Genomic DNA, 20006 nt, shown 5'->3' with positions numbered 1-20006 from the left:
CTCTAACTACCACCCTATGGCTGTCTGCCTTTCCTGTCTAACCTATTGAGGACCATGAGCTCTCTACCCATTGCTTTCCCGCCTCCTATATGGTAGTCCCTCTGTGACAACTTTAGAGGGTGCTCCCTGCCTACAGGGGACAAAGGTCAAAGAATTCCTTAGCCTATCTAGCAGCGATAGGCTGAATACTTTTAAGTTAATAGAAACAGGAGAAACACAACGTGATTTTTCTACTTTGCAAACTAATGAAGGCTATGAAACTAAGTATTTGTTTTGGTTTTTGTTTTTATAGTGCTTTTTTTTTTTCCTTTTTGGAGGGGGCAAGGGATGGGAAGGAGAGGCACATGGAGGTGTGAGATGAAGAGAGAGAATAGAAGGGAGGGACAGAGGGAAGACACAGAGAGTGGGGAACATTCCAGACCTAGCTAGGGCCTTGGAGTCCTGAAGTCCCTTTGAAGGTGTTAGGACTGCAAAGTCACAGCAAAGGGGCATTTGTGTGAAGGAATAGGGACCAACTAAGGAGAGCCTGAACACCAAGAGGGTGCGAAAAGAACGAGGCCAAGAAGTTACTGTGAAAATTGAAGTAAGAAACCACATTCCCTTAGGCAACGTAAGAAAGGGAATGTGGCTCTTTTGGGTGTCTCCAAGCACAGAGGTGTGATCTCGACCTAAGAATTTTTGCCAGTGTATTTTGATAATGAGAAACTCTGCACTGGTTCTGTTTTTGTTTGATTCCTTCCTAGACTGCTTTTCTTTGTTGTTGCTTAAGTGAGGGTTTATTTAGAGGTGTTGTTCTTTATAGTTCCTGATTTTATCTCTATTTGTACTTTTCTTGGGATGAAATGGGTTCAGGATCAGAGAAAACTAGAAAGTGGGTGAAGGCAAATAAACAGAGTTTTGTTTCTGAAATGAATTTCTTATTCTGTTAGGTCTGCTAAGCATGGAATGGCACTGTTCAGAAATCAGCAAAAATGTAATTCTGACATTTAAATGGCCACTGGTCCTCTGAAAGGCAACCTGGCTTCAGGCTGAACGAGCCACGAGCATAGTGGTCCCCAACCTTTTTGGCACTAGGGACTGTTTTCATGGAAGACAATTTTTCCACGGACCGGGGGTGGGGTGAGGATGGTTTCGGGATGATTCGAGCACATTACATTTATTGTGCACTTTATTTCTATTATTATTACATTGTGATATATAATGAAATAATTACACAACTCACCATAGGTTGGGGACCCCTGAGGCCAACCAACCCCAGCTTGAGAAACTCAGAAACTGGCCGTAGGTGGACAAGCAGTTTTAATCTTGCGGTTGGTGGAATGTTGAGTCCATGTTTATCTGACCTGAAACGTGACCAGTTAGATTTTTACAAATATTTACCATATTTCTGTTCTTTCTTTCTTTCTTTTTTTTTTTTTTATAAAGGTTATTATAGGCAATAGAGAGCAATGGAGATTGAACTGCTTGGAAATACTCTTAGATCTTTGAAATAGCATCTGCATTGTCCAATATAGAATCCAAGAGCCACATCATGCTATTTAAGTTTAAATTAATAAAAATGAAATAAAATTAAGCATTCCGTTCCTCAGTCACACTAGCTGTAGCCACATGTGCTAGTGGATACTGTAATAGACAGGGCAGACATGGAAAATTTCCACCACGGCAGAATGTTCTACCTGCTACTCTAGAATTTATTCAGTCTTTTGCAAATATTATACAGATACTGTATTTCTTTAAGCTTTCCTACCTTTACTTTAAACTTTTTCATCTATAAAATGGGGCTACTAAGTTCTCTTTCAAAAGACTGCTATGAAATTTAAATGAGATATTAACTATATATAAAGCATACATCTGCACATATTATTATAAATAGTAGCTCAACAATGAGTCTTTTCAGATTTGGGCGAAACACACTTGTATTTTAAAATACCTGTAACCTACAAAGCTTTTTGAAACAACCTCCTTGTAAACTAGACTGTTTTTATGGGAGCAGGTTACTCATCCTGAAGATAGCCTTTCTCAGTCCTAAGAAGGGTAAGGTTTTCCTTTCCATGATATTTTGTATCTTAATAGGAAAGAGAAAGAAGGAAATGAAAATCTCCTACAAGTAGCACCATTTCTAGCCCTGAACCACCCCCTCTCCTCTTTTTTTAAAGTCCAAATGAGATGAAAAGTCTCTGCAAAAAGATGTTTATACTATAGGTGTCAACACAGCTAGGGGGCCAGACAGGCAAACCAGCGGCTCTAATGGGAACTGTGTATACACAGCAAAGGTAATTACTTCGGGCTGAAACTGCCAACAAGATTTAGCAAACTCCCTGGCTGCAAAAGTCTGATCATCCCCTGGAGAATGGGCCCAAACTCACTGCAACCGCACAGACCTACCTGAGCTTCTCCTGCCACAGGCTCTTTGAGATCTTTTGTAATTTGCATTCCTTAGGCAAATGGAATTTAAATTCCTCAGGCAAATTTCATCCTGATGGAACTCCAAGATGACATGCATGCCGTGATCTCATTGTTTGGGATTTCTGCTTTATAATCATTAATGTACGCTTCAACAGGCAGGTGAGGCAAAAGAAGCATTTGGACTGGATTCCACTTGACGTTCATGAATGCTCTCTTAGAGTTGAATAGCCCTTACTTTTCAAAACACCTTTGCAATACCTCAGCAGCATTTCATGATATTCTTGCGTGGTGGGAAGGGCACAATGAGGTGTTGCAGAAAGAGTCACAAGACCAAGATTCCAGTGCTGGGCTGTAGGTTCAGGAGCCTGTCAGTAGATGTTCCCTGTGTACCCGTAAGTAATGCAAGATCAGAGAGGATGGGGGGTGCAATCAGGACACATCTAATTGTTCTGTGCTTGCCAGTGGGGAGAATCACGTCCTCCTGCTGTGTGTCACAAGGAGGGTAAGTGGAATCTTTGTACATTTCAAATCATATATTCGACTTGCTAGACAGAAATACAAATTCTTGCAGCCATCAACTGGAAAACATTTTTTGCCTCGTATTTATCTTGGCTTATTTAATTTCTCCTTAATCATCTCACTAATAGAGTGACAGAATACTGTAATTTTTTGGGACTCTGACAAATGTGGTTACTTTGCTGTGAACTTTCATTTTCCTAGTTTTTCCTGATTCGGGGCTGAGGCCATGGGGGATTGATTTACTGAGAAATCTGCCCCCTGATTAGGGAAAGATCAGGAAATGGCAGATGGGCTGGGGTACTGGATCTGAGCTGAAATCAGAGCTCTGGCTCTTCTGGGTCCGGGGACTTTAATTTGTCACTAACCCTCTAAGCCATATTCTGAAGACAGAATGGTGAGAATGCGGAATGCCTCTGGTTCGTGGGGGTGTTTGTGAAGCTTAAATAGGGATATGAAAAGCGAATAACAGTGCTATAAAGACACATGAATGTCACTATAAAATCCCACACACCTCCATAACCTTTCTCTACACTTCTCTAACTAGCAATGTTGGAAAGCACCAATTTTGGATCATTATGCTCCTAAATTTTTCTACAGATTTTACTTTTCAAAAATTTCACTTGTCTCTACAGCTCTGAAAAAAAATCTTTTAAGAAATCATTTAATTTTGTTAGCTTTTTCCAACTTACTCCATCTATACACTGGTATGTAGGCTGCTTTGAGTACATAGAACAATTACCTTGAGTTTTGTTCAGGTAAGACCTGAGCTTCCCGTTCTGAGTCCCTAAGAAACTGTCCTGCTGCCCCCCCCACCCCCATGGCATTATCATTTTTATCTTAGTATCTGCAGAGGGCAGGGTGGTGGCAGCCTTGCTCACATTTCTGTCTTCAGTATGAAGTACATAGTTGGTGGTGAATAACTGACTAAATGAATTGAATAACCAAATGGCAGGTGGTGTGACAGAAACAATCTAAACTCATCGTGAGAGCGGCTACTCCATCCTGGTAGCCTTTTGTGACCTACTGGTAACTTACCACTCCAGAGCTCTTCAGACAACCAAAGTAGTAGGTATTCAGGCTTAACGCTTTTTTTTTTCCTTTGGAGACAGAGTCTCGCTTTGTTGCCCGGGCTAGAGTGAGTGCCGTGGCGTCAGCCTAGCTCACAGCAACCTCAAACTCCTGGGCTCAAGCAATCCTTCTGCCTTAGCCTCCCGAGTAGCTGGGACTACAGGCATGCACCACCATGCCTGGCTAATTTTTTCTATATATTTTTAGCTGTCCAGATCATTTCTTTCTATTTTTTTGGTAGAGACAGGGTCTCGCTCTTGCTCAGGTTGGTCTTGAACTCCTGAGCTCAAACTATCCGCCCGCCTCGGCCTCCCAGAGTGCTAGGATTACAGGCGTGAGCCACCGCGCCCGGCCGGCTTAAACACATTTTCATCTTTACTTTATATAGCTCTGAACAAACCAGGTCTGGAGCAAGAGTCAAATAAAAAAAAGTCTTTGGTGTGTGCGTCTTTTAAAAATATTATAGTGGGGTTGGGTTTTCCCCCCCTTCCTATGCCCAGAGTAAATATTTGTTGTAATAAAAGCTCTTCTGAAATGGACATCACATTGTATGTAAGACATGTGATTGGTTAAAATTTCATTACAAAGAACTCTTCATTTTAGAATCAGTAGCCATAGTATCTATGTATAGTATCTATCATCTTTTGTCAGTTTAAATTTAAGATTCCACTAGGTTTAACAATTTATGTCATCTTTTTCATTTTAAACTTTTTAAGATCCTGATAGGTTTAATAATTTCTAATCTCTGCAATGTCAAAGTGGGCAGCAATGAGTGAAAGTGAGTTTCAGAACAATAGAACCCTAGTTCTCTTCTCTTTGAAATAACAGAAGCTAATGCAGCCACTTCAATTGAGCAAATAATAAATTTATTAGGTGCCTACAAGTACAAAATACTGAAAGCCACTGTAGGGGATTATAAAGTTGTGTGGCGAAGAGCCCTGCTCTCAGAGAGCTTACAATCTAGGCAATTAGTCACACAAATATGCCGTGGTGATACTGTATTAAGCGACCTTAGCAAAGTTCTTGAAAATGTTCTTATCCTTCGAATTTTTCTCTTTTCAAACACAGAAGGAATCTTTTCAACAGGGAAGCTAAACAATGGGAAAGAGACCTTTTGTGGGATCAACCGGTGACCCTTGACTTTGCTTATGTGCATCTTTCAGTTGCTGTTGCCTATTCTAACTTTCTCAGCCACTATTTCCTAACTGGACCTTTGTTTGGAGGGAGTCTCCAACGCTTCCTGAACCTTCACCAGGGTTTCCTGTTTGTGAGTGAGTGGCTCAGTTGCAGTTTGGCCTTGGAATGATTTGCAGTCCAACTTTTCCTTCAGCAAATCTATCTCTTGGTTTTAGGTGATGCTAGAATGCTTTGCTTTGCAATCTGTGGTTTTAAGGGTGGGGGTGAAATGCAAAAGGAAAGCAGGCCAGACTTTTCCCTTACTTTAAACATTTAATAGTGCACTTATTGATTATATTCTGTACAGATATAGAGAAAGTTATAAACCTCTTCCTTTTACTTATTTGTTTTTTCATTTAGACTGTATTCACGTAAAGTGTATTTACAATAGGGAAAAAAAAAACACGAAGCCTTGAGGTACAAAACCCAAAAGAATATCTGAGGTATAAATACAAGTATATTTTAAATAATAATCTTTATCATGCTTTATCTATGTTTGAAAGCACAGTGGACATGTGCACGTTTCTTAATAGAATTGGTATATACAACATACAATCTTACAAATCTGGAAGCCATCAAAATGGAATATACAAGTATATCTTCATGAGGAACACGGATATCCAAAATACTCAAATTTTAAAACTCTCATCTGACCCCCTGTGAAATTCTTCAAAAAAACCTCTGATATAACACTGACAATGGTAACTAAATTATAACAAAATAAAAATCCTTCTTACAACTCTCATTCATACATTATTCACTTTTGATCCATACAAAATAAATTTACTAATACTGTCTCTTGAGTCAATCTTTACCACTACAGTAAAACCTGAATAAAGACCACCCTTCTAAAAAATAATTTGCTATTTTTGTTTTTCTGGTGTTTTACTATGATTACTGTTTTCCATTACCACTAAAATATATTTCAAAGGCATTCTAAAAGGAAAAGAAAAAGAAATGTAGGAAAACCAAAATAAAGCAAAAAGTCATAAAACCAGAAAACCTATTTGCTGATAAGAACAAACCCAATTAATAAACACATGCAGCTTTCAGGAATGCATTAAGAATGACCATCAAAAAAACAAAAGAGCTTTTGTAGCTGGGTTAAATTTACAGGGATTTCCTTGGGACATACATAGTTTCCTATGTTCCCATACATAGAGTCTTAAGAAACTTTGTTATAAACACAAAAATGCAAAGAATTCTAACAGGGAAAACATTCTGATGCTTGATTCAGGAGTAAATGTTAGAATGCTCAGTTTTTATACCTCTGCTTAAAAACAAAATGAAATTTACGCTTTGGAGCCAGTAAGGCTGGGACTAGGGGTTCATCCTTGAACTAATCTCTGCTGGTTAAAACTGTATCACTATTTGCAATCAGGTACCAAAAAAAAACCAAACAAACAAACAAACAAAAAAACCCCAAAACACAACACATTTGAAATGGATATCAGAGTAAGAATTCAAGTACAGAAGTTGGAGAAGAAATATGCTTAGTAACTTGGGTGAAAAAACCCAATAAATGGACAAGGGTGTTAGGCTCCCTTTCTGATGGATTCATGGGTAGTCAGATATTCCAGGTTAAACTGAACCCGATGCATCAATATCCTTCTTGGAGGCGTCTCAGTGTGCCAGACACTGCATCCCAACTTATACATCTATGCCATTCAACCAGCAACAAACACACATTCACACTCCTCTGTGCAAACCTTTCTCTGCTCATCTCCATGAGAAAACATGTCAAAGAGTACCAACTATTCCAGTGGATACACCAGTCCCTCAACACACTGTGAATAAAATGACACAGGTACACATACACCGATATCACAAGAGAACAAAGTATCTTCATTATCTTCTGTAATGTATTTAGAGTCTTGCTTCTCAGAAGCAATCTGAATAAGAATACAAATACATTTTTTTTTTGCACAGTCTTATATATTCCAGTCAAGGTCTATTAATATAGACCTTAAACAATCAGGAAGCAGCTTTAAAAATGTATCAAATTGCTATAGTCAATTCCTACACTCCAACTTGTAGTTTTCTTTGAGGATCAGACACGGAACCCATTCTTCCAGGGACTGGGGCAAGGTCCTACAAATGAACACCCGGATGGTGGACACAGTTGGTTTGCTTCAGTAATCACCTAGATTTGGTGTCTTTGGTTTCAGTGTTCTGGTTGGTGAAGGAGTCCCGGATTTTTACAACCTCAGCTGCACACAAATGTCCAAAAGATTTTGTGTACCACTCTGGCATGTGGCCCCTGTAGCAGAAAGGAAAAGCAGATGAATTATTTAAGTTAGAAAGCACTGAAATAAAATGAGAAACATCTGCTTGCTAGGTCAAATGCATAAAATCTATCATTTCCTGTGGCTTTCAATTCGTGGCAGAACTACCATATTTGCATTGCTTTTGTAGCACCTTTTTCTAAGGGATTCAAATTAGGAAGTGGTACACAAAAGACTAAAGCACACTAAGATGCGACTTTATGAGCACCACTCTTCATGAAGTAACCAACAAGGATGTAGTCAATTAAAGACATTCTTTTTTTTTTTTTGAGACAGAGTCTCGCTCTGTTGCCCGGGCTACAGTGAGTGCCGTGGCATCAGCCTAGCTCACAGCAACCTCAAACTCCTGGGCTTAAGCAATCCTATTGCCTTAGCTGCCTGAGTAGCTAGGACTACAGGCATGCGCCACCATGCCCGGCTAATTTTTTCTATATATATTTTAGTTGGCCAGATAATTTCTTTCTACTTTTAGTAGAGACGGGGTCTTGCTCTTGCTGAGGCTGGTCTCAAACTCCTGACCTCGAGCCATCCATCCGCCTCGGCCTCCCAGGGTGCTAGGATTACCGGCGTGAGCCACCGCGCCCGGCCTAAAGACATTCTTTACATCAGACCAAAAGCCTGAATCTTCTTCAGGGCCCTCACGCTGTGTCAAAAAATCAGAATCCGAACGTACCTTAAATCAGCTCTGCATATATAGGTGAGTTTGGATTTTCCTGGCCCGCAGGGTTCGATCAAATACCTGGACAAGAGCACATTAACCCTCACACCCACCACAGGCGCCCGGTCATGATCCACGGAGGTGAGTAAAAGTGCACACGCTCCCTTGGGTAAATTAGTCCTCCAGGTTCTGTAGAGACAAAAACAGATGGGGGGGCAAATGGTATTTTCCTAGAAGCCAAGTTTAAAAAGGTGCTTCACTCTTAGGGGAGACAGCTGAGGGGCCAGGCTCAGTGTTCGGGCTGTGTGACCCAAGCCTGGGTAAATGGCACCTTCTAAATTTGCTATAGTGTATGTTCCCCAAAAAGCATGTGCTGGAACTTTAATCCTCGATGTTGGGAGGCGGGGCCTAATGCAAGGTAGATTAATGGTGATTACAAAAGGGCTTAAGGCTTCAAGTTCGTTCTTTTGCTCTTTCTTGCCTTCTTTGCCTTTCTGCCATGGGGATGACACAGCAAAAGGGTACTCCCCAGATGTGGCCCCTCGATCTTGGCCTTGGCAGCCTCCAGAACCATGAGCCAAATATATTTCCATTCATTATAAAATACCCAGTCTGTGCTATTCTCCTAGAGCAACACAGAACAGACTAAGATACTATTCTCCAAAGACTCCTGAATAAGAAACCCCGTACAAAACCACTTCTATAGGGGGTGTTTGTCCTCAGATAATCTCCTCCTTGAAAACAGAACCCAATTGAAGTGGAGCTTAAAACCATTTTTATATTTCACAAATGTCTTAGAACATGGACACCCAAAAGGAGCACTGCTTGTCTGAAAAGTTCTGGGCTCTCATCGTGACATTGCCTCCAAGATTTTTGGAATTCCTCTTTCAATAATGTCTCCAGAGAACTTCCAAATTACATATAAATCAGCCATAACCACATCTCCCTTGGGACTCAAATGTTATTTCCTGGCTTATTCATTCACTAGCTGTTTCTAACTAGAAAAATCTACCCTAAAAGGGGCAAAAATCTGTGACCAATGAGCATATTCATTTGTATGGGCCTCTCTTTCTGAGATAAGTTCCAAAAGAGTTCAATCCATTCTCAGGGAGGAACATACTGCTGGAATAAACATAGATGTATTTCCCATATTTGGAAAGGTTCGCTCTTTTTCTGGAGGCATATGTTCTACTTTAAATGATTTTACCATATTGTAAGATTCAGTGACATCCAGGCTTGGCGCTGATACCGAGTTATCCTGGCCACAGTAAACAATCTGGAAGCTCTCACCTCAAAACTACGTAGTCCCGAGCAGGGTGGGGCGCCATGCTGTTCTGGACGAACTGGTAAATTTCAGTCTGGCTGTCCAGGATCTCGATCACTTTTGAATCCAACAGGTCTACATCCCAGAGGTGCTGTTCTTTAAGTAGGCGCTTTAAGATTTCCTCAGGCACAGCAGGTACTTCGATGGTTGACCTCCAGAGCCTTAGTGGGGGTCCTTCACTCACCTGGAAAGAGGGTGTATTTTTCAGTGCTAAGACAACCCATTCACGCCTAGACTTCGAGGGCAAATTGTTAGTTGGAGACCAGGTCAAATGTCAAAGGCTAATCAATCTATGACTTTAATAGGCTGCTGTCCCGAAATATATTCAAGAGCAAGTCAGAAAGTGAATAATTCTGTTGTCAGTTCTAGTCAAGATGATTACATTTGTTTTTCTCAGACCTGTATCAGAGAGAATGTAACAAAGTAAGATTATCCATTTGCACCCCAAAGCCTGCTTTATTTTCAAGGTGATAGAGAAAGTATCAACAAATACCTCCTACTGAGCATGTCATAAAATACCCAAAACTCAACACCAGGAGTAAAACATTTGCAGAACTCGAGTGTGATTCTGTGGAACCAAAGGATTTCATTAGAAATAGTTTGAAATCCTCTTCCAAGTGTCACACCAGGTGAGTATTATTCCTCATTTGACTGGTTTCCACTCTTACCTGGCGAACCTGAACCAGCTGGCTGCCCAGCGCTGCCAGGGTCTGGGCTACAGGTCCCCATGGGATTATGGCTGGCCAAGGGGTCTCACCTCTGAGGAATCTGAGTCCTGATCTCTAGAACTTGAGTGGCCGACAAGAGGGAGAAGATGATTTACCTTCTTATAGGACAGCTCGGCCTGCTCCGAAGTCGAGTAGCTGACCCAGCCTTTAAACTTCTCTTTGACCTCTTTGAACAGGCCGTCCACACAGTCCTGGAGGAAGTGCTGGTAGTCAGTGGATTCAGCATTACCCAGGCGGCTCAGGGCTTCCAGGGTGAGGGGCTTCAGCTCCTGTTCGGTATAGGAATTACGACAGCGGCTCATTTCCTCAGGAACCTGTGTGGAACATGAGGGACAAAAAGGAGGTGAGTCCATTCGTCTGCATCATCAGAGGAATAGGCAGGGCAGAAACAATGGCCTGGATGCTCAAGGCAGTACAGGCATCTTCCCACAGATGGCGGGGGATCCCTGCCGACTCATGTGGTAACACAAGGTTATAAACAGATCACCTCCATAAATGTATCTAAAAAGCTTATTTCTTAGCTGGGCGCGGTGCCTCACACCTGTAATCCTAGCACTCTGGGAGGCTGAGGTGGGAGGACTGCTTGAGCTCAGGAGTTCAAGACCAGCCTGAGAAAGAGTGAGACCCCATCTCTACTGAAGACAGAAAAAAATTAGCCAGGCATGTGGCGTGCGCTTGTAGTCCCAGCTACTAAGGAGGCTGAGGCAGGAGGATTGCTTGAGCCCAGGAGTTTGAGGTTGCTGTGAGCTAGGCTGACACCAAGGCAATCTAGCCTGGGCAACAGAGAGAGACTCTGTCTCAAAAAAAAGGTTATTCCTGTGTAACTTTGGAAAGTTAGAATAGGGGACTAAGTTACATTGATCAAGGCAATTTGTTGCTTTTAAAGGAGTATCCCGCAGGTGGGCAATTTCATTAAGCATTGACTCTAACAAGCTTATACATTATAATGTATAAGTAAGACATTTTCAGGCTACGTATATAATCTCCAGCAGTGATCAAGTATCAAGCCTAGGATTTTGTACCTAATCACGTTATCCTTTACAAAGGAGCCAACTTTCCCAACTCCTTACCTGGAAAAGCTTCTTGCACTCGGCAATCATGTGGGCCAGCCCCTGAGTGGCAGCCAGGTTTTCATTCAAATCTTTCTGATCTGGTTTGCCCAAACTCTGTTTTCTTTGCATTACCCTAGGTAGAAGAAATACAGGAAGGGAAGGATTTAAATATTTATATACTTTCAATCAATGTATTATCCAAAAAAAGCCAAAGGAGAGAGGAAAAAAAAAAAAATTTTACTGGAAGCTACTTGTTAACTAGTTCAGGAGAGCTTTGACTTTGGTCACCTGTGATTCTCAGAGTTTTATCAACAACACGCAGGACAATATTAAAGAGACAGCATTAAATCCCAAGTGATTTAAAGCCACTTTTGTTCAATAGGTTTCTATTTTAAATAGGGCAGCTTGTAAGGTCTACATATGCATGGTGGAGAGAGGCAGCTTTTGAAGGGCATGAGGCAGGAGTCACTGGAACTTGGGGAAAGGGTGTCCCTATTCTTACCTGTTTAAATACACAGGATCACCTCCCAGAGGTGAGGGACACATCTATTGTTTCTTAGGCCTTTTGTCTTAATCTTATCTGATCTCTCTCTTCTGCTTCTCTCTAGTTCTCTATCCCATTGCAGCTGCAATGCCCCAGTAAGCTTTTCGAACTAGTTAAAAGGGTATTTAAGCACTGTACGGCTTTCAGAAGCAAAGCTGACTTCAACTAGCCCAAGTAGGCCTCTGTGGCTCTAGCTAAGAAATAGTTTTCAAGCTCCTTTAGAGCTGAGGAAAAGGATGGATTTAGTCTGGGTGGGTTAAGTCCATCTCTTCCGGCCAGACGTGGGCAAGCTGCTTACTCAACTGACTTCCCTAAGCCTCCCCTTCCTCATTTGTCAAACAGATGCTCACAGGCCCTTCAACTCCTGTGACTGTCATGAGGATTAAATGATATAAAAAATGGAAAGGGACCATTCTGTGCCTGACCCAGAATAAGTGCCCAGCAAGTATCAGCCTTCATTATTTTTCAAGATTCCTCAACTTTTTCCACAGCCACCTCCATCTCGTATACATGTGTTCGAGGCAGAAATTTTGCAAACAACTGGTTTCGGCCAGATCCTGAACAGAATCAACTTCTGAGGCTCAACGTTATTCTTAGTTCTTTTAGGCTATTTCCTTTCAACTTCCAGCACAGGCCAAAAGTTTGGCTTTCTTGCCCACACAGAGGCCAAGGTGGTAGGAATCTTATTTTCCATCCAGTTTTTAGGCCAGTAAACCTGCATGCTTCTTTGCTGGCACAAAGTATGATGACACCATGAGACCTGCCTCCAGAGCAAACACTTGCCAGGCAGAGCAGGAATCCAAAGCTCACTCTCTCACGATCAGGTTGTTATCAGATTGTCTAGAAAGTCACAGCCCCAGGGCTGAAAGGAGAAGAGGCTGTGTGCTGTGGAGGTGTGTGGGCTGTGCACGAAGGTGGTCTAACTCATTTTTGCTTGGTTCAGGTAAGAATCCAACAAAAACACAGCGACAGGCCTCGGTCTGAGGAACAGAGCCCATGCGTGCACCTCCCATCCAGCCCGTACCTTGGGGAGGAATTCTCTCTCTTCAGGGTGTTGAGGTGGAAGAGGGAAGGCGCTAAGCACACGGCCAGGTTGGTTGGAGTCATCTGGTTTTCTTTTACAGCCGCTGTGACATCGCTCAAGAAATAAAGAAGGGTCTGGAGAACCTCCCGGTTGTCGTCAGGCAGGAGCATTACGGCCGCCTTGATGGCCTGCAGGCGCTGGTCCTTGGGTACATCTGCACGATACCAGCATTTCTCCCATCAACGTGGTGATTTTCCACGCACATTGCAAGGAAATGTCCCAAAGCAAATATTGGCATCAAATAGCTCCGCCCAGTACTGAACAAGCACTTGCAGAGAATGTACTAGAGGGTAGTGCGGAAAAAATTATGAATTGCCACCGGCGCTACTGCCCTCAAGTATTTCCTGCCTCTTGGAGGAGTTAAAAAATTTTAAACACCCACAATACCAAAACACTCCTAAATCCACCTCAGAGTTTAGCTCCAGAGGATGCCTGTTCTTTTAGTTTACAAAGCAGTTTTTTCTTTCCTAAGCACTTTTTAAAAATTGCTAGTTTACCAATCTCAATTACTGAAAACATTATAGACTTTATGCTTTTGTTTAGTGTCAGTGGAAAACCTTATTTGCGACACATGTCAGAGGATAAGAACTGAGATTTCTTTGCCTTGACTATAATATGTTCAGTATCTTTGAGGACTTTCCTAAGTTTAACTGATTTGCTCATTCTTTAAATGGGCAAAGTTAGTTGCTAAAATATTCAGTCACATTAAACAATAGATACACTTAACTAGTGATTTCTTAAGTTTTGGCAGACATACTGAGAGGCTGTTAAAAATGCATATAGATATGCAAATATATAAAAATGCAAGTAAACCCATACAATAATTCCCATGTAGAAAATGCTAAATTCAACCTTCAGGTCTCCTTTACTAGAAAAATCTTTTAAAAAGCATGTAGTGGAAAAATCACGTCACTCAAATGCAGCTCCATAGGACACACTGGTTAAACAGCTCCATGGTTACAGTACATAACAAATACCTTGGCTGGGAAAATGTGACCTGTGTTTTCATAAAATATGAAAGGATGAAACAACTAATGAAATAATCCAGACCAGCTCCATTTCTCATAAAATAAAGTCCAATGCGCCGGTTCTAAAGACAATTTGAACACTAAGAGAGGCTGCTTTTAAACTGCATTGCTGTAATACCGCAGTGAGCCAAGAAAAACACAAGGCTGTAAAAGCTACAATCCTGATCTTGATCATTAATTTAGACAACTGTTTGCTTTAAGCTTTACATAAAAGTGAGAAGGGTATGGGTATTGTTTTCCCAAGTATTTCTGGCAGAGACTGAGATGAGTAACAGAAAAAGATTATTTATTCATTTTACAGCAAGATAAAACACACAGACACCTGTGAAATTTTAAATACAACAACCATGCTAGAGAGAGATTGTGAAGCAACTGAAATTTCTGCAGACGAGGCGGAGAGACAGAGATCTTGGTATCTGATCTTTATCTGAGCATCTTACATAACAGTGTTCTAGAAGCAAATGAAAGAACAAACTGGATCAGGATGTAAAAATGTACAGTTGCTTCAGTCATTACAGACTGGGAAATTTAGTTTCCCATCATTCAATAAGCACACAGAACTGACTACCTGCTCCACAAATGAGGAGGCAAGGAAGAAATCAATGACATGTGTTTCCAAGAGGTCACCATGCGGGTCCTCTTGTCACAAGAACAACATCAAAAGGGACCCAAGCATCAGTTGTTTCCACTTTCTCCCAACACCAACACCAACAACCCTAAGATCAAAGAGCACTCACATTGATAGATCTGCAGAAAGGTTTCCGAGAGTTTGTTTGTCATGAGTGGCTCAGGAAGATCTCGAAAATACTGCTTCAGCATGTCTGCCACGTCGTAAGCAGACTGTCCTTCGTAGTTGACACAGTCTATGGCACCTTCGTTCATCTGGCGCAGAGCCTGAATCCGGGATTTGACCCCCGATTTTCTGAAGAGCCCAACCTGTTGGAAGAAAAACATTAAGTGTCAGGAACATTGAGACGGAAGCAGCAGCTCGCACCTGAGCTCCCCTGAGTTCCTGGCACCCGCAGGCAGTGGCTCTCACCTGATCCAAACAATGGTTCCGGAGGTAGCGCATAGCCTGCTGAATGCTCTGCGGCAGGGGCTGTCCTGTGCGCTGCACGTTGACCGTCAGAGGGACCCCAAACACATTCCGGTCCTTGTAGTCTGGAACCTTGATCCTTTTCATGAACTTGGGCACAGCCCTGTTTAAAGAGCACGGTGGGGGGAGCGGGAGAGATAGGTTTACTGGTCCCTCTACACTTGTCTTATCTCTGCAGGTAAACCCTGTGGGCTCTAGAGCTGTGCTAAGTCTGTGGATGTTTACGTTGAAATTAATCAAAATGACAAATTCAGTTCCTCAGTTGTACCAGACACATCTCAAGGGCTCCCAGTAGCTAGCTACTGTATTGGCCTGTGCAAATACAGAACATTCCCACCAGCAAAGATGGTTCTGTTGGACAGTGCTGTTCCAGATCTTCTAAGACTTGGGGTGTGAGGCCCACTCACATTTCCTTGGTTGGGGTTGTCCTTCTACTGTTAACCTTGGGAACTGGGGTCCACGACCTTAATGGAATTGAAGGGCTTCCTCACAAAGTGGCAGAAATCAACATATAATACGTGCTTCTAATACACCTAATTATGTGCTTCTGATAGAGTGTGAAGAACAAGTTCCTATTTGTCTTGAAAAAGGATAAGAATCTCTTCTGAGTTCTTGATAAGCTCTAAAGCATTTAAGGTAACAAGGTTCAGGTAACACTGGGTGACAAAAGGACAAACACACAATGTTGGTCTAACACGAGAACTGACTTCAGAGTTCAACAGTGAATGATCCGAAGTCAAAATAAATTCTCCTCCTGATGTCCCTGGAGAATACAACATCTTCAGGTTTCTAAAGGAAGATGGGAAAGGAACAATGGCGGTTTTGTGAGTCTATCCCAGCCTCCCTAGAAGCCTGAAACCAGGTCGGCCCTCCACCCCCAGACCCAGCAGTATGTGCAACAGCAGGAAACTGATGTCATGCGTTTAAGGCTGTCAAGCAGAAATTTCAGCTCTACAAATGACCTCTCTGAACGGGACAAGAAAGGGCAAGGCCAAACAGGAAAAGAACTCTGCGCAGAAGTTGTCCCTACTCCACGGATCCCACAGTGCGAGGCTTTTCCATTTGGTTTACACTCACTGGAAAAACTGACCAGAACTCAAGAAGTATTATGGACTTTTAGATGCTTGCGGGTTTGGTGGGAAGGGGGTGGGAGATTCAGAAATGAGAATCTAAAATATGTAGTTTTAAATAGCCAGCAGGGAAAATATTACTCCAAGCCCAGAGGAGCTCTGCAGAAGACCGACCGCTTTGACTTTGGAGCACTTACCAACGGCCACGACACGTTGCTGTTTATAGCTCTAGCAAAGGTATACAGCAAAAAGCAGAGCCCCGCTTGTATTTCCATACAGTTAAGTATATGGCAGCACGGCTATAAGTGTGCATAATACTCGCTTTGTCGGGGGAGAAAAGCCCAGCGGCGGAATGTGGAAAGAACACATTACGATCCCTGCCGAGAATCTGAAGCATGTGAGGATAAACCGGTCAATACTTATTTCTGTCATTCAGAACAAACAACTTCTGTATTTAGCAAGGCTCACATAATAACAGCCTTTGAACAGGAGGTGCTTTGATGCTGAAGTTAAACTCACTATGGGTCCCAAGGATAGGAGGAGCTGGGGAGAGAAGGAACAGTTACATTGCTTCGCCGACTCTCTCAAGCAACTTGGGTTTGACGCAGAGCACTACTGATGCAATGGGCTGCTTTCTCCATTTGTATAAAACGCAGCAGTTGTGCAACTGGGCAATAAAGACTCAGATTACTGAAAAGACTTAAGGCTACTGGGCTGACACTGTGAAATGTACAGAGATGTCAACCTAAAGACATTTCTCTGCTTCGTACAGATAGCAGAACAATTAAGATGTGCACCGATTGGGCCACATCCACGACCCAGCCAGCCTAACATTCTATGTCTCATACTATACACTGAGGGCTATATTTTTAAAAGTAATTATGAATAATTCATCTAATACACTTCATCTTTATTTATATTTTAGTCAGTATCTTAGTGTAGTGAATTCCTTAAATTTATTATTCTCTGTTTGTGTCTTTGCTGGGGAAAAAACATAACTTCAACTCTTTTGCACAGGTAGATTTTTGAGTGATGTTGCAAATACATCCAAAATGATTTCTCAAAACATGCGTGAATAAGGGAATAAGGCCAGGTGTTGTAAATCAAGCATTTCAAAGATGGCCTCATAACATCTGAACATTTTTCTTTCCTTTCTTCCATAAATATGATCTGATATTGTGCCTATATTTACCTAAAGTGGGTTATTTCTACCACTGGGAAGAAGGTCCCTACACCACGTGATGTAAGAGTAATGCACTCTTATCCTCTTATCCCATCAACTGGCAATTTGTCACTCAGAAAACTGAAAAATCAATCAGCCAACCCATGCTGATAATTCCCTAACACTGCCCTGGCTTTAGCAGTGTCAAATGTGACCTCAGGAATGCAGAGACTGATTGCAGCGGGATGACAGACTAAAGATATTCATCAAGGACAGAACTGTCATATGCTAGTGTGGGGACAGCCTCAAGGAGTTGACTGAAAATATCACTTTCAATGACAGTTTAAACTCTCACCAGCTAAAACCATGCTTGTTAGAAGGTGTGTATTTTTCCAGCAGGGACGTTAACTTTAGGAGCGAGTATTTCTGCAGCAGGTTCATCTGGGCCACAGACTGGCAGTTAATCTGCAGGGATACAGAGTTTAGGCTCGGTCGATGAGAGCTCTGGAAACTGTGCCATCTCAGTCTGTGCCTGCGACAGAAGAGTAGAGGACAGTGAGTGACACAAAATCAGCAATGGGCTGCTTGCTGGCATCTTAGGAACTGAGAGGACTCAATTTCTATCCCATTCTTTTTTCCCCCACTGTACATATAACATAAAATTTACCATTTTAACCTTTTTTTGGAGACAAGGTCTCTGTAGCCCAGGCTGGAGTGCAGTGGCACGATCGTAGTTCACTGCTGCCTAGAGCTTGTGGGCTCTAGCGATCCTCCTGCCTCAGCCTCCGGAGTAGGGACCGCAGGTGCACACTACCACGCCCAGCTTTCATTTTAACCATTTTTAAGTGTACAGTTGAGTGGCATGAAGTCCATTCACGCTGTTGTGCAACCATCACCACCATCCTTCTCCAGAATTCTTTTCCCCTTCCCCATCTGGAACTCTATACCCTTGCAATAATACCCACTCTTTTTGAATGTTGGCGTTTCCTGGTCTGACACCTTCCTTAGTAATTTACAAGGCTATGAATGCCAAACTTAAGCTCATTTCTCCCCACAGAACAAGCGGAAGAAGTTTCTTTCTCATCCCCTCTCCCCAGTCTGGAGAGAGGAGAAAAGCTCTTACCTATTGGACCTGGTCAAGGAGGCCCCAACCCCAGAATCCCTTCTTTCTGGGATGTCGGAGGGCTCTTCAGGTTCGTTCAGGGAGTTGCCGGTGCTGTCCAGGTCACTGGGTGTGGCCCGATCATTGTCCACATCCAGGTGTATCTGCTTTGGCGAGGACGGGCACGGAGAGACTGAGTCCAGGGCCGAGTCGGAGTCGCCCTCATCTGAGAACTTCTCTGACCACTGATTGACTATCCGCTGCATTCCTTTCACGTGGTAGAGGATGTCATCCAGCTCAGGGAAGATGTCCTCATTTTCCAGGTCGGCCAGGTCACCTGAGCTGGAATAGAGGATGGAGCCCGGCACGTTGTCATAGATGCTGAGGCGGCTGCTTATGGAGCTCGAGGAATTGCGCCTCTTAAGTTCCTTAGGGCTGTCGCTGCTGTTTTCCCTTCGTAGGCTGATGTGGCCGGGGCCATGGAAGCTTCCCGTCCTCCAGTTCACAGAGCTGTTATTCCCTGAGGGGGAGAAACTGCCATTGGAGAGGGCCTTGGGGAAAGTGCCAGGCTTGTGATCTTCAGGGATGTAGAACACGGTGTCCTCCGGGTAGGTCTCGCGGTTTTTAAAGTTCTGCTCCACCACGTTGTTAAAAGCTGACTGACTGAAGGGATCAAAGCCTTCTAAGTACATGCCCACCCGCTTGTTGCAGGCACTGAGGCTCCGGGTCCTGGTGACAGGGCTGGGCGTGCTGACTGCGCTGCTGGTCTCAGACTGGCTGCTGCTGCTGCTGGTCTGCGTGGAGTTGGAGACACTCCTCTTTCGTACCATGGGGACGTTGATGCGGTTGCCGTTGAGGGCAGAGATCTCCACGCAGTTCAGCTGCTTCAGCTTGTCCTCGTCCACCCCCTCGTGCAGAATGGGCCCGCTGATGACCAGGCCCAGCTTGGAAGGCGCCTTGTGCTTGCCATGGTGGGAGCCCTTGAGCTTCAAGCTCTCCATCCGTTTCAGCAGGCTGCGCGTCTTGGACTTGGTGTTCTTCTCGTGGCCTTTCATGCTAAAGCTGAAGCTGGACAGTTCCTTGGGAGAGGGCAGGCTGCAGAAAGAGTCGTCATTGCCTGCGAAGTTGCTGGAGGAGCAGACGCTGATGACCGAGTTAGTCCGGGGGGTTGCGGTGTCCTCGCTGGGGGGCGCGTGGCTGGGGAGGCTGCTGGTGCTGCTCAGGCTGCGGACGGAGGACACCTCCTGGCGCTCGCTGAGGTCCATCAGCACGCCCCCGGGGCCCGCGCCATCCTTCGGGTGGGAGTCGTCTGGGGACCCGGGGATCGGATCCTGCTTTGGAGAAAAGACATCAAACTCTTCAAGCCGGGACCACCTCTTGCTGTCCCTCTGGAAAGTCCATTTGCCACTTATGGCACAAGGCTCATCCTCGTCTGAATCTTCACTCTGCAAAGACAGAAAGAAGCCACTGACACACTGGGACTGGCAGCCAGCAGGGAACGGGCGTGTGCTAAGGACCAGACTGCTAAGAACATGCCACCAGGGTCTATTCCTCCCTTACACTTTCTTATTTTTTTAGTAAGAAAGATGTATTTAAAAGGAGAAAGCCTGATCAAATGTTGCACGCTAAATAAGAGTAATTTTATGGAAACCTGGGATCCATAGGCTGTTCTTTAATTGCTCACAGAGGAAATCTCTGAGATGG

General features: G+C 43.3%; 1 protein-coding gene across 5 annotated transcripts in view; it reads right to left on the bottom strand.

The window, feature by feature from the left end:
• Positions 1–4853: 4853 nt before the first annotated feature.
• DLC1 (DLC1 Rho GTPase activating protein) overlaps positions 4854–20006 on the bottom strand; it is a 337791-nt gene continuing 322638 nt past the window's right edge. For 4 of the 5 annotated variants that reach the window (XM_069484934.1, XM_069484935.1, XM_069484936.1 and 1 more), the window contains 10 exons: positions 18324–19747; positions 17556–17732; positions 14912–15071; positions 14610–14808; positions 12785–12998; positions 11235–11349; positions 10260–10478; positions 9403–9620; positions 8128–8301; positions 4854–7429 (listed from right to left, as the gene is read on the bottom strand). In XM_069484934.1, the coding sequence (XP_069341035.1) occupies positions 7309–7429; positions 8128–8301; positions 9403–9620; positions 10260–10478; positions 11235–11349; positions 12785–12998; positions 14610–14808; positions 14912–15071; positions 17556–17732; positions 18324–19747 (3021 nt within the window). In that variant the 3' untranslated portion in view covers positions 4854–7308. The remainder of the gene's footprint in view (positions 7430–8127; positions 8302–9402; positions 9621–10259; positions 10479–11234; positions 11350–12784; positions 12999–14609; positions 14809–14911; positions 15072–17555; positions 17733–18323; positions 19748–20006) is intronic. The other variant, XM_069484938.1, reaches the window with a different exon arrangement.

Source organism: Eulemur rufifrons, chromosome 12 (assembly GCF_041146395.1).
Source record: "Eulemur rufifrons isolate Redbay chromosome 12, OSU_ERuf_1, whole genome shotgun sequence".
Taxonomy (NCBI): domain Eukaryota; kingdom Metazoa; phylum Chordata; class Mammalia; order Primates; family Lemuridae; genus Eulemur; species Eulemur rufifrons.
This window is presented reverse-complemented; position numbering and strand designations above follow the sequence as displayed.